General features: G+C 35.9%; 1 protein-coding gene across 1 annotated transcript; it reads right to left on the reverse strand.

Moving 5' to 3' along the window:
• Positions 1-200: 200 nt before the first annotated feature.
• Positions 201-15,257, reverse strand: LOC121385841 (zinc finger protein 729-like). The gene is made up of 3 exons (XM_041516630.1): positions 14,503-15,257; positions 11,155-11,212; positions 201-1,097 (listed from the first exon to the last, which is right to left on the reverse strand). Exons 1-3 carry the CDS (start codon positions 15,235-15,237, stop codon positions 298-300), a joined length of 1,593 nt encoding a protein of 530 aa, XP_041372564.1. The 5' UTR covers positions 15,238-15,257; the 3' UTR covers positions 201-297.
• Between the last annotated feature and the right edge of the window lie 29 nt (positions 15,258-15,286).

Genomic DNA, 15,286 nt, shown 5'->3' on the forward strand with positions numbered 1-15,286 from the left:
TTAATTTGTGTATATATATTATATATATTGTATACTGTTTATATATATATATTACAAATGTTTTACTGGTTGATGCATATATGTATGTGTGTGTGTGTGTGTGTGTGTGTGTGTGTGTGTGTGTGCGCGCGCGCGCGCGTGCTTGTGAGTCTGTGTGTCAACTAAGAACATGAATGAATAAATAATTAAAAGCTGGATTACTTGTCTACTTCTTTTTCTTCAGTCACACAATCCTCATGAGAGATATTAATACACTTTTTTTGTCGAGAATCATGTCAATGAATCTACATCTATGGTTCAGTTCCCCCCAGTATGAATCAACATATGTTGTTTTAAGTTGGAACTCTGCGCAAAACATTTTGTGCACACTTCACATTTGAAAGGTTTCTCACCAGTATGAATGAGCATATGGCGTCTTAAGCTGGAACAATGAGAAAAACATTTCGTGCACACTTCACATTTGAAAGGTTTTTCCCCAGTATGAATCCGCATATGTTCGTTCACCTGGGAATGTGTTGTAAAACATTTTGTGCACACTTCACATTTGAAGAGTTTCTCACCAGTATGAATCAACATATGTTGCTTTAAGCTGGAACTCAGTGTAAAACATTTTGTGCACACTTCGCATTTGAAATGTTTCTCACCAGTATGAAACAACATATGCTGATTTAAGTTGCAACTGTGTACAAAACATTTGGAACAGACTTCACATTTGAAAGGTGTCTTGCCTGTATGAATCAACATATGTAGGTTTAAGTGGGAACAATACTTAAAACATTTTGTGCACACTTCACATTTGAAAGGTTTCTCACAAGTATGAATCAGCTTATGTTGTCTGAATTTGGAACTATTTGTAAAACATTTGTTGCACATTTCACATTTGAAAGGTTTTTCTCCAGTGTGGATCTGCATGTGTCTTTTAATGTTACGCTTGGTTGAGAAATCTTTTAAGCACATTCCACACCTGAAAGGTCTTTCACCAGTGTGAACACGCATGTGTATTTCTAGAAGAGTCTTGGCTTTACAACTCTTTGAACAGACTTCACATTGGAAACACCCTTTATCCCTGAGCGGCATGTTGGTTTCCAGATGCAGGTCTTCAGTTCATGACATTTGCCAGACTAGAGTCTACTCTGTTCACAGTAAACATCTGACGTGCCTCCAAAGTTGCAGTACTAGTATCTATACAGCTACCACTGAAATAGAAAATCACCAGTGAATCGATAAAACAGAATCTTAGAAAGACATACACGTTGGTGGTACATCGTTTGACGACATGCACATTCAGTATGACAGGTACACATTGCCGTTGGTGACAGTTTTTACGTCACACAGCGTTGGTGGCACATCGCAGGCCCGTAGCCAGCATGTTTTGTGGGGGGATCGAAATTCCATGTAGACGGAACTCATCAAATGTGAACGCCGAAGGCGCGGAGCCGTACACGGGGTGGGTGGGTGTGTATCCCTAAATTTGATATATATACATATATTCGGATCCGGTAGCAATATTCGGATCATGTAGCCTTATTCGGATCCGGTAGCATGAGGCCTTCAATTTTAGGATCACCTTTCGTTTTCTGCAGATAGCGATACATGTTGCAACAACAAATTTCCAAGCGCATTTGATAAACAGTTTGTATTTATTTCATGTATATCAGTACTCTCGTTTCAGAAATGAAACTCAAAATCATGCAAAAATAACATGTTTATTGAACAAGCTAACATACACTGCGACTAATTTGTTGTTTTTTAAAATATTTTATTGAGAATAAAATTCACAAAAAGATTCACTCAACAGGCACAGCCTATACACGAGCTCTCCTTGATGACGACTAATCGTTAATTGTTTTATGTAACTTCAATCGATGGCGACTAATCGTTTAGTTTTATCTACCAAAGGGTGTTAAAGGTAGGGTCAACTCCAACAAGAGCCTTATGTGTTGGAAAGATGCATACCCGGACCACCAACACATACTGCCACTTTAGCAAATGAAAAACGCGTAATTTTAGAGTTAATAAAAAAACATGATTATTCCTGCTAACTGGGGACAGCCATTTTGTTTCGTTTTTGTGACGTCCGGTGGGATAGCTTGGGTGAAGTGACGTCAGCTCCTGGCCATCTCCTGTATGTACAGTGTAAACAAAAGCAGTAATTTTCGACAAGGCGCTTCTCTTTGATCAACCTGACTTGTAAAACAGCATAAATGACGTAATAATATAATAAACTATTTAACCAAATATATTTCAAGTTGCATTAACGGAAAAAATGGGGTTATAGTGTTTTTCTCTGTTTAATAATCCAAAGGAAAAATGTACACTATTACGCCTATTGATATGCTACGTTGGAGCAAAAACGACAACCCACGATACCCAAGTGATAATTTTATTTTCTTTGGGACTACGTAATTGGTCAGTTCGGTGGTTTTAGATGGAAAAGTCTTCTTAATCAATAGTTTTACAGAACTATTTACAGTAATAAACCATGTCCATTACAATTTTAGGGGCGACCGGTAATATTCCACAATACCGGTATGTATTTTTGTGTCTAGACAGCGTCAATTAATTGGCTGGTCTGGTTACCAACCAAATACACACCTGTCAATCAGGAATCAAAGGTAGAAGCAACTAACAGCATATACCAATTAACTAAGAAAACACTCCGTGTATCATTTCAGTACGTAGGTTAATGCATGGGCAAAACATTGTTAATTGTTTCGACTTGTTGTTTAGCCACTTTGACAATGGTATTTTATTTTGAATTGAAAAATAATATATATAGTGCTGGATATACTTACTGTTGGCTTACTGGGATGTGTATTATTACAGAACATTGCAATGTATGACTATTTATCATCCCGCAAAAACCAGGTAGATTGTGTTTCTCTAGTTCTAAGGCTCATTCCTGGCGTGACGCGTTAAGTATTACGTAACCACCAGCTCGCCAGAGGGCGTACTCACTGAGATGGTACAAAATGGCTGCGCTTGTTATATATAATAGTCATCACATTTAACCGTTTTATTAATTAACTATACGATTATACGTGTTGATATTAAGCAATAATGTGCATTATATATCGTTGAATATGCATACCAGGCCAAATGCCTTAATTGTCCTCTCCTTTAACAGTTAACAACTGAAGCTGTGAGTTGTGATTCTAATACAGGTGAGGTGGGTAGGGCCTAATCCTCTCTATAGACTCTATACCAGGCACAATTGCTTGATATAGCATAACAGAATATTGATTTACAGACATTAACTTTATAACAATTACAGTGTGCTGTCTTTATCCACTTTTGTTTTGAGCTGTCAACGGTCGATAAGGTATACATTCGCGAAAAAAAAACGTCGCAATATTAATACGGTTTACAGTATATATATATATATATATATATATATATATATATATATATATATATATATATATACACACACACACACATATACACATACATATATACATCATACATGTATATACACACACACACACATATATATATATATATATATATTTATACAGGGTTTCTGCCAGAGTAAAATGGCACCATACCCAAATATGTTTGCAGATTTTTTTCTTAACCTTTTGACAAAATTAATTAATCTTAATCATTACTGTATGCTTTTCTTAACCCTAACCCTAACCCATTTTCTTGACTGTGGTTGAAATCAATTCCATAGTGCCATACCCAAAAATTTCTTTCTGGCAGAAACACTGATATAGAACCCCTTGCCAAACAATGAAATATCTTAAAATATCGCTGAAATAAAAGTGTTATCAGTATCAACTGCGCGCAAAACTGTCATCATCACGTCATGTGACCTTCACTGAATTAAATTGTGTATATACTCTTTTAAGAAAGAAAGCATAGTTTGAATCTTTAACGATATTTACGTACATTTGTGTCTGACCAAAAAAGAAGAACAAATAGCTGCAGTTAATTTATGCTTCCACTCTAATCTGTAAACTCACTAACATTGTTACGTGATATGTTATCAGTTTAGACAGTGTTGACTTTCTGAAGACCTTTATGTATCTATTGTCTTCTCATAAATAACATTTTTGATCTATGCCTTTCTCTTTTTGAATTGTATATAATAGGCCTACATTATTATTTAATCATATCACTATAACTGATTTGGTGACATGGACTTTTATATGTAAAATTCGATTTGTTTTTTTTTTCATTTTAGAAGAACTCTCAATCCTGAGGGGGGGGGGGGGGGGGGGGGGGGGGGGGGGGGGGGGGTGGTGACAGTTTTTACGTCATGCACCGTTCGTGACAGTTTTTACGTCATGCAGCGTTGATGGCACAGTTTTCAAATCATTGCATTTAATATTAAAGCATAGGCATGGTCAGACACATGCAGGCGTGGCGAACGTAAGTGAACATTTGTGGAGCGGACCGACTTGTTCCGACGTTTTACGGGAAAACTGAAAAACAGATGTTATTAAATTAATGCATTTCCTTGCATTCTAGGAGTGAAATTCATAATTACAAATTGTAATAAATGTATTTTTGTTATTATTATTTTTTTAATGCATTTTTGTTTTCACGATGTAACATTTGTATACAAGTGTATACTTTGAATATATAAACACCACAGTCCGATACCAAATTATTAGATGAAATGAAATAATTATTTATAATGAACAACTGTATGATCCAATCAAATATCTTGAATGACAAACAGTCGAATGCAGCTGAACTCTGGTTTGGTAGCACAGGGCAGGACGTAACCCAGTGGTAAAGTGTTCCCCTCATACGCGGGTGGTATAGGATCGATCCCCGTTGGTGGGCCCCATTTCGCTATTTCTCGTTCCAGCCAATGTACCACGACTGGTATATCAAATGTCGTGATACGTGTTGTCCTGTCTGTGGGATGGTGTATATCAAAGACCCCTTGCTACTTATGGAAATATGTAGCTGGTTTCCTCTTGAAGATTATATGTAAAAACTACCAAATGTTTGACACCCAATAGCCGTGGATTAATAAATCAATGTGATCTAGTGGTGTCGTTAACCTAAACAAACTAAACTGGTATTTTATCAGACATGTTTAACTCGGGACGATAGAACTGCCGGCTTTGCTATCTATTCATCTAATGTTTTTAAATGTTCCATATTCCATTCAACTCAGTCCGAATCAGTGTTTCATTTCGGTTATCAGTATACAAGCATAGCCCGAAAGTAAATATCAGTTTGTGTATAAAATGACAAAACCACTAATGCCTATATATCATCATAATTTTTTCAACATACCCACCTGATACTGAATCGTTGTTTTGTGTTTATAATCGCACAATATAACATGTTATACTAATAAACTAAATTCACCAAGAGAAAACTAACCGAGTCAACACAAAGCAAGCGGAAGTAGACACACTAATCTGACCCGATGTTCGGACCATACTCAATGCGGACCGCTAATATCATTGCGGGGGAGGGGGGGGGGGGGGCTGGACGACAACTATCACCCTGGTGTTCAAAATTTAGTTTCGTGTGTGTCAGCAACTTCAGGTAAAGTTTATTTTGTTTAACGACACCACTAGAGAAGAACGATTTATTAATCATCGGTTGTTGGATGTGAAACATTTGATAATATTTACGTATAATCTTAGACAGGAAGCCTGCTACATTTTTTTTTTTCCATTAATAGTAAGGGATATTTTATATGCCACATCCCATAAGAGAGAATAGTAGATAGCACGGCCTTTGATATACCAGTCGACGTATCGAATGTTTGAGAACATTTTAAATGTAACAGAATTGATGTAAAATTGTTTGAGATTGGTGTTTGTGTTTATGAGTACATAAAAAAAGAAGATATCACATAGCTATAACCGGTACATTGGTGATCTGCTGGGTCTATCCCAGACGACACGACAACAGGGGCACGGTACTTATATCTCACATGCTTCTTATGTTCATAACATTCTAACTGATTGTGTAATCGAAAGTGGATCGAAAGTTGATCGCCTGTCTCGTACGCTTATCCATTTCAGTTTAAAATATATATTACTTTACACGTGCAGACAAAGATTGCTGAAACAGTTACTTAAGTATTCTATGAAAAATAAATTACACTAATAGTGTGTGCACTTTATGGTCGCCCGATCGCCCATGGCGAGTCAAAATAGCGTCGGGCAAGTCAAAACCGTGTCACGTGTCGCCCGTCTGGTGATCGAAAATTTCCGCATATTGTATTATGTATCAAAATGCAAATATATACTAGAATTCGAAAACCTCGGCCACGTAAATGTATTCCTACGTAAAATAAGAACACCTCGGCCACGTCCGTCTTTACTTTCCATTTAGTTACAATAGGAACAACTCGTTACATTCCGCTACGCTATGTTTCGCAGAAAGCTTTTGTTTACGAGCCTGATGTTTTCCGAAGTTACATTATGTTGGAATATTGTCTTTTCTTTCGAAATATACCGAGTCTACTATAACAAACACCCAATCGTCACTGCGAACAACAACTATCATTGCCTGTGCACTTGCGAATGTTGTGGGAACTTCAAATGAACTGAACTTTTCACAGGTCGCTCACGAAGTTCTTGTGAGTGACCTGTCAACAATCGAGTTGTTTGTTCAATCTGTTTGCACGTGCCTACAACCACTAAACACGTTTTGCCCTCTAAGTCTGTGTAGATTTCTAAACAGTCAGGTTTTGTAATTAGTTCCCAATTTGATATTGGCTCACATTAACGAATGATACTAGCTCGCATCATTGTATGATATTGACACAATATTCAACTACGTTATTATAGTGATTTACTTTGTATGGTTTAGAAATATTGTTGTTATCGTTATTATCCGTTTCATAATTAAATAGTGGATCTAACCCCAGCCAGTTGGAGCTCATGTCCACCAACCAAAACCTTACTTGCAGAATCCTGCCAGTGATTTAAAACTAACAACACTGCGTAGTCCCCAATGTCCAGGTAACATTTCATCTGTAAATAATAATTTAAATATTGACCAATCACACTTCGCCTTTTATAATGTTATTTGGGAGAATACAAATTCTAAAAATATCGGGCGAATCTATTTTAGTGGCCGCAGTACAGCGAACCATACCAATACGTACGGGGTGGGTTATCAGTCTTCAATTTTACATTAAAAATTATTTATTTATTTATAAAAATCTAAAACTAAATCAGTCTTCAGTTTTACATTACAAATTATTTATTTTATAAAATAAAACATGTTTTAAGGCATTCGTAATTCACACGAAACATGTCGTATATCCTCAGGATAATTCGGAATGTTTTCAAATTATTTTTAAATCACTAGCAGGATTCTGCAAGTAAGGTTTTGATTGGTGGACATGAGCTCCAACTGGCTGATGTTAGATTCACATGTAATAGTGGAGCTAATTTTAATTAGATTGGTGGTGTGTTTATTTCTCCAGTGGGTGAGATTATTGTTTGTATAAATTGCTGTCAGCATAGTATTATTTTAATTCCTCGTCATACGGCCATAAAATCCCGTGACAGCATAATAATTATAATTTAATTACAACATTTTGTAATAAAACTAAAACAAATTTTGTGTTGTTATTATTGTTTGTTTGATATGATAACATGTTTTTAAAGTTCTTTTCTTTTTTTCTTTTTTTTTACGAAATTCGGTAAAACAATCTCAAGTGCATACCCCGAATTTACATATAAATATCTCAAAGGCAAGAAACATAATGCTGGAAAGTTTTGGAAAATACGATTTTGAAGACCTTTTCCGAGAACATCATAATACTTTGAAAAATATACCTGTTCTAAAAAGAATCCTGACTAGTTATATATAGTGACTGATAGTATAATGTCATGTGTAGAAAAGGTAAGGATAGAAAGCAGTTACAGGTCGGACCATTCAGGTGTTATCCTCTATCTAAATCTAGGTAATTTTTAAAAAAGTAAGGGTCTTTGGAAGTTCAACAACTCATTATTTAAAAATATAAATTATGTCAAAATAATTAAAGAAACTATTAGTAATATTAAAAGTCAATATGGAATACCAATATATAATTTAGAAAATATCAATCAAAATTTAAATTAAAATATTCAATTTACAACAAATGATCAACGTTTTTTGGCAATTTAAAGGAAAATCATATCATATTCATCATTTAAAAAAAAATCCAGAATTTAATAATCAAACAAACATTTGTGAAGAAATATATATTTTTAGAACAAAATGAAGACACGCTCAATTCAGAACTATTAGAAGGAAAGAAAAATGAATTAATAGAAATTAGGAAAGAAAGACTACAAGGGCAATTTATTAGACCAAGAGGCAAATGGATAGAAGAGAGCGAAAAGTCTACCAAATATTTTTGTAATATGGAATCAACACATTTTCACAGTAAGCTTATATCTAAAATAGAGTTTGATGATGCTACATTAATAACTGAACAAAACTAATTTTAGTAAAAAAATAAAGAATTTGACAAACTGTTGTATTCGTAAAATAATAATTCAACGAATGAAAGTATTGACCACATTCCTAAACATAATATAAATATATTGACATAGTTAAAATCAAAATGATTAGAGGGAGAAATACAATATTCAGAAGCTTTAAGTTTCTTAAAAACTATGAAAAACTATGAGACATGACTCAGATGGTTTGACTACAGAGTTTATGAAATTCTTTTTATTAGATTTGGGTATATTCTTCATTAGATCCATTAATTACAGCTATCTTATAAATGAAATGTCAAATACACAAACATTAGGAATAATTACTTGCTTTGGCGACCAAGTACATGTACATTACTAAACTGTACCTATAAAATAGCCGCTGAATGCATAGTTAACAGGATTAAAACCTTACCGGCCTCGGTGGCGTAGTGGTTAAGCCATCGGACTACAGGCTGGTAGGTACAGGTTCGCAGCCCGGTACCGGCTCCAACCCAGAGCGAGTTCTTAAGGGCTCAATGGGTAGGTGTAAGGCCACTACACCCTCTTCTCTCTCACTAACTACTAACCAACTAACAATTAACCTACTGTCCCGGACAGACAGCCCAGATAGCTGAGGTGTGTGCCCAGGACAGCGTGCTTGAACCTTAATTGGATATAAGCACGAAAATAAGTTGAAATGAAAAGGATTAAAACGGCTCTGGATAACATTATTGAAAACGACCAGACTGGATTTATTCAAAGCGGATACAGAGGAGAAAATTAAGACTAATTTATGATATAATCCTGTATACAGAAGTGAATAAACGTCCTGGCCTATTACTATTGGTTCATTTTGAAAAGGCCTTTGATTCAGTTTATTGGTTATTTATTGAACAAGCTTTAGAGTGTTTTTTTTTAATTTTAAAAGATCAATAAAACAATGGATTAAATATCTTTATAAGAATTCAGAATCCAGAATAATTCAAAATGAATTTCTATCAGAAAGTTTTCAACTTGAAACAGGCTGTAGACAAGGGTATTCACTTTCTCCTTATATTTTTGTCATCTGTGCTGGAATTCCAGCAATATTAATAAGAAATTCAAAAGGTATTAAAGGCATAAAACTAGAAGAGGAAGAATATGTAATATCCCAGTACGTAGATATATTCAAATTAGATGGCTCTCCCACATCCTTGAACAGTACATTGTATATTTTAGATCAGTATCCCAACATGGCTGGCTTAAAGGGACAGACCCTAGTTTGCAAACACTAAAGCATATTTTTTCCAATAGAGCCGTTTATCATAACTGAAATCAATCATTTCTTATATTTTATTGTTCAGATTATCCATTTCCGTACCGTCGTGGCAGGCCATCGGTCTACAGGCTGGTACGTACTGGGTTCGGATCCCAGTCGAGGCATGGGATTTTTAATCCAGATATCGACTCCAAACCCTGAATGAGTGCTCCGCAAGGCTCAATGGGTAGGTGTAAACAACTTGCACCGATCAGTGATCCATAACTGGTTCAACAAAGGCCATGGTTTGTGCTATCCTGCCTGTGGGAAGCGCAAATAAAAGATCCCTTGCTGCTAATCGGAAGAGTAGCCCATGTAATGGCGACAGCGGGTTTCCTCTCAAAATCTGTGGTCCGTAACCATATGTCTGACGCCGTATAACCGTAAATAAAATGTGTTGAGTGTGTCGTTAAATAAAACACTTCTTTCTTTTTTCTTTCCATTTCCGTACAACCGAAGTGTTTCTGGTCATCCTGGTGTTTCTAATACCACAAAATGCATTTTTCATATTTTTAAAAACGAACGTGCATCTGAGAAATAACATTTATGGAGTCGCGTTTTAGTACATTTTCAGGGTATTCCAACGTCACAGACTCTTGTTTCACTCGGTTGTATCCAAATTTCTTACAGGATTGTAAAGTAACCAAAATTAAGTGTCCATTTTTATTGGTTAAAGCTAGGGTCTAAGTGAAAAATATGCCTTACGGTTTAAAAACTAGGGTATTTCCCTTTAAGAATGAATTATTCAAAGACAAATATTGTATGGATAAGAAGTAAGAAATTTTCCAAGGAGGTCTTTCATACTTCTAAATGGAAGCTTGAATGAGGTGATTTAAATTTCAATTTTGAGGTGTTAATGTCTCGGTTAATATTGATCAAATGGTCACTGCTAACTTCGAGCCAATGATAATGGAAATTAAAAATACAATAAAAACTGGCCAAGCATGAAATTAACAGTATCGAGTTGAATTGTTGTAGTTCAAACTTTAATAATTCCAAAAACAAGAATTATGAGATTACTGCAAAGCAATACGTGTCCACTACCGAACTCAACAATTGTTTCTATCTCATAAATGTAAGGGGCATACCTTTGTAAAAAGTGGGTAAATCACCATGCAAGATAAACTTGATTAGTTACAGTACATGATAAAGAAATATAAACAATTTCGTCTCAGTATCTTCAGGCATTCTAAAATAATAGTCCAGAAGACAAAATTATGTTTAAATATCCTATCCTATGCTAAAAGTCCAGACATTCTGAAAAAAGTCAGGAAAACTAATTTTCACATCTCATAAGTTCAAGGGCCATAACTCCGTTACAAATGAGTAAATTGCCACAAAAGCCAAACCTGATCTATAACAGTACATTATAAACCTATACAAATATTTCAGCTCAATATCACAAGGCCTTCTGGACGAAAAAAAGCCCAGAAAACTAATTTTCACATCTCCTACGTTCAAGGGTCATAACTCCGTCAAATAGGAGGAAACCGCCATGAAAGTCAAACTTGATCTGTAACAGTACATTATAAAGCTATATAAAAAAAAAATCAGCTCAATATTTCAGGGCATTCAAAAAAGAAACATCCGGAAAACTATATGTGGGACAGACAGACGGACAGAAGTACGGAGATGAAACCTATATCCCCTCCGGTTGGACCAGTAAGGGGCTAATAACACATTTGCTAATTGCTATGCCAAATCCAACAGTAAATTAAAGTTTGTTTTATTTAACGACGCCACTAGAGCACATTGATTTTTTTCTTATCATCGGCTATTGGACGTCAAACATATGGTCATTCTGACACTGTTTTTTAGAGGAAACCCACTGTCACCACGTTAGCTTTTCTATACACAATGTAAACAAACGCTCTAATTTACGACAAGGCCCTTCGCTTTCATCAACCTGACTTATAAAACATAAATGACTTGATTCTATAATAAACTATTTAACCAAATATATTTCAATTTTCATCAATAGAACGAAATGAAGTTATATTATTTTTATTTTTTAAAAACCCAAAGAAAAATGCATATTATTAGGCCTATTGCCTAGTATTGGTAGGGTACGTTCGAGCAAAAACGACCACTCACGATACCCAAGTGGTACTTTTCTTTTCTTTTCTTTGGGACGACGTAATTCGTCAGTTTTGTGATTTTAGATGGGAAAGTCTACTTAAGCAAGGGTTTTACAGAATTACTTACAGTAATAACGCAGGGCGGCTAGTAACGCCCATTACGAATAGAGGAGTTATAACACAATACTCTGTGCTCTTAATAAAAGAGGCACGTCTTTTTAGTGTGTCTAGACACAGTGTCTGGGGACCGTCTAAATATACACCTGCCAATCAGGAAGCACAGGTACTGGCCACGGAAAGGAAATACCAATTAACCAAAAAAACCCCACTCCGATTATTATTTCAGTACATGGGTTAATTTATGTATTAAACATAATACAGTTATTTCAACACTTTGACAATGGTGGTTTATTTTGTATTGAAAAATATTTTATAATTGTTACTGCCTTACGGGGATGGCTATTATTACAGAACATTGTGATGCATCCGCAAAAATCAGATATGTTTTGTTTCTTCAGTTCGAAGACTAACTCCTGACGTGCCGCGTTAGGTATTACGTAACCACCAGCTCGCCAGAGGGCGTATTCACTAGGATGGTACAAAATGGCTGCGCCCGTTATATATAATAGCTGTCACATTTAACCGTTTTATTAAGTAACTACAAGATTATACTTGTTGATATTATGCAGGAATGTGCATTATATATCGTTGAATATGCATACCAGGCCAAATGCCTTAATTGTCCCGTCCTTTAAGACCAATTTCCAATACGCCCGCCATTCATTGACAGAGATCTGCCATCCGTTTATTTAGGCCTCCATCCAAAATCACAAGTCATGCCGTCGTCTTAACTACCAGAGTAAACAGGTTCATCGTCGTTTACAAGACATTTTCGAAGTACTTGTAGCCTGCAAATCTTAGTGACGATCCCTTCCTATAAGTGGAACCAGCTCTACCGATTCCCTCCATCCCTTTCCTTAATACTGGAGAGACCACTGAGATAAAATAATAAAACAAATAAATAACTTTATGGTTTTATTGTCAAAATAAATCACAATAATACAAAAATGGTGGCCTTAAAATGATAAACTTTAACAATTTTGTGATAGCTTTAAAGTCTACTTGGATAAGGCGACTATATACATCAAACTCTAATTGGGTTCATCTTTTTAAAGCAGTTACAGAAATAATAACCGGACATTTTATAATACACGAAGATCACTTTATCCAATTTGAAAAGACAAAAATTAAGAATAACTTTAGGAAAGATGTATTACAAAGTTGGCAAACTATTGAAGAAGTATATAGAACCAATATTTGAAAGAACAGTAATATAAGAACAGATAATAAACCAATTGTATATAAAATGATATAGAAAAGGTATAATATGTATACAAGATTTACTGGATGAATATAGGCAATTTATGAAGTATAAAATATTTAAAGAAAAATATACTGTTAATTTGATTTTTTTTTTTTTTTTAGAATGCGGTACATTAATAAAACTAGTGACATTGTCCATTTACAATATTACCAGTATACATAACTAAACTTTTACTCCGTTAAACACCATTTTTCCATTCAAATTTTAAAAAATCATGTCCCTCAATCATGGCCCCCCCCCCCCCCCCCCCCCCCCCCCCCCCCCCCCCGTATGAATCAAAATGTCTTCTTATGCTGGATTTATAAGCAAAACATGTTTTGCACACTTCACATTTGAGAGGTTTCTCCCTTGTATGAATACGCATATGTTCGTTCAAGTGGGAACACGTTGTAAAACATTTTGTGTACACTTATGATTAGGTTTTACCCATACCTTCTCTCAGATGTTTGGTTTTCTAAATTAAAGGGTGCCAGTGTCTTTTGAATGACGTAACGTTTATGTTCTTTTGGTCTACAGAGAGGCGCCTCGGGTCTTCGATTCTACAGAATACGTTTCACAGCCACGACTTGCCAGACTTAACTATTATCTTTCAACGTTTCTCAATTTCTGCCACCAGCGCTGGCTAACTAATATGTGTCCCTCTCCTAGGGACACCACCACCGATGGAAATTTACATGAGGGGTGCCGACGTTGGAGGGCACGACGGTTGGACGGATTGGGGGAGGGGGGATGTCCGGTGGGGCGACGGGGGGGGGGGGGGATGGGCTGTGCCACCGGAAGATAGGGTTTAGACGCTTAGGCGTAGGCAGTTTAGGCCGTAGGGCGAGTTAGGTTTGTCTGGGGGTTAGCCCCCTCTCCCCTTTTTTCACGCTTGCCTCCCTCCCCCCTTTTCGGTCACACTTTAGTTACCGATATGTTCGGTACCCCTCCTTAAAACTGGTAAAAAAATAAATTTTAATAAATATTTTTCCTGTGGCCCCTGTCAAATCTTCAATCCTCCCAGACAGGGCTTAATTTGTAATGTTAAATTTTAATTATTAAAGGCTCTGTATATTTTTGGAATAGCCCGCTCAAAAAGTTAAATAAAAATGGTGTAGATTTTTAAATAAAATTTTAATTTTTATATTATATTATATTAATTAAATTTTTGGTATACACCAAATACATTTTTATTATTTAAAAAAAAATTAGTCCCCATATTTATTTAATTTTAGAGTAAGTTTCTAAATTGCCCCATTAAATTTCTGGACCGGAGCAGACCCCTGGCTATCCAGGACTCGGCCCCGGGGCAGACATGCTTGAAGCTCTAGTGGCATATAAGCATGCAAAAAAATTACCTACCTGTGTAAAACATTTTGTGCACACTTGACATTTGAAAGGTTTCTCCCCAGTATGAATCAACATATGCTGCTTTAAACTGGAGCTCTGTGTAAAACATTTTGTGCACACTTCACCTTTGAAAGGTTTCTCCCCAGTATGAATCGACATGTGCTGCTTTAAACTGGAGCTCTGTGTAAAACATTTTGTGCACACTTCACCTTTGAAAGGTTTCTCACCAGTATGAATCGACATATGCTGCTTTAAACTGGAGCTCTGTGTAAAACATTTTGTGCACACTTCACCTTTGAAAGGTTTCTCTCCAGTATGAATCAACATGTGCTGCTTTAAACTGGAGCTCTGTGTAAAACATTTTGTGCACACTTCACCTTTGAAAGGTTTCTCACCAGTATGAATCGACATGTGCTGCTTTAAACTGGAGCTCTGTGTAAAACATTTTGTGCACACTTCACCTTTGAAAGGTTTCTCACCAGTATGAATCGACATGTGCTGCTTTAAACTGGAGCTCTGTGTAAAACATTTTGTGCACACTTCACCTTTGAAAGGTTTCTCACCAGTATGAATCGACATCTGCTGCTTTAAACTGGAGCTCTGTGTAAAACATTTTGTGCACACTTCACCTTTGAAAGGTTTCTCTCCAGTATGAATCAACATGTGCTGCTTTAAACTGGAGCTCTGTGTAAAACATTTTGTGCACACTTCACCTTTGAAAGGTTTCTCACCAGTATGAATCGACATGTGCTGCTTTAAACTGGAGCTCTGTGTAAAACATTTTGTGCACACTTCA

This window comes from Gigantopelta aegis, chromosome 12, assembly GCF_016097555.1.
Source record: "Gigantopelta aegis isolate Gae_Host chromosome 12, Gae_host_genome, whole genome shotgun sequence".
Taxonomy (NCBI): Eukaryota; Metazoa; Mollusca; class Gastropoda; order Neomphalida; family Peltospiridae; genus Gigantopelta; species Gigantopelta aegis.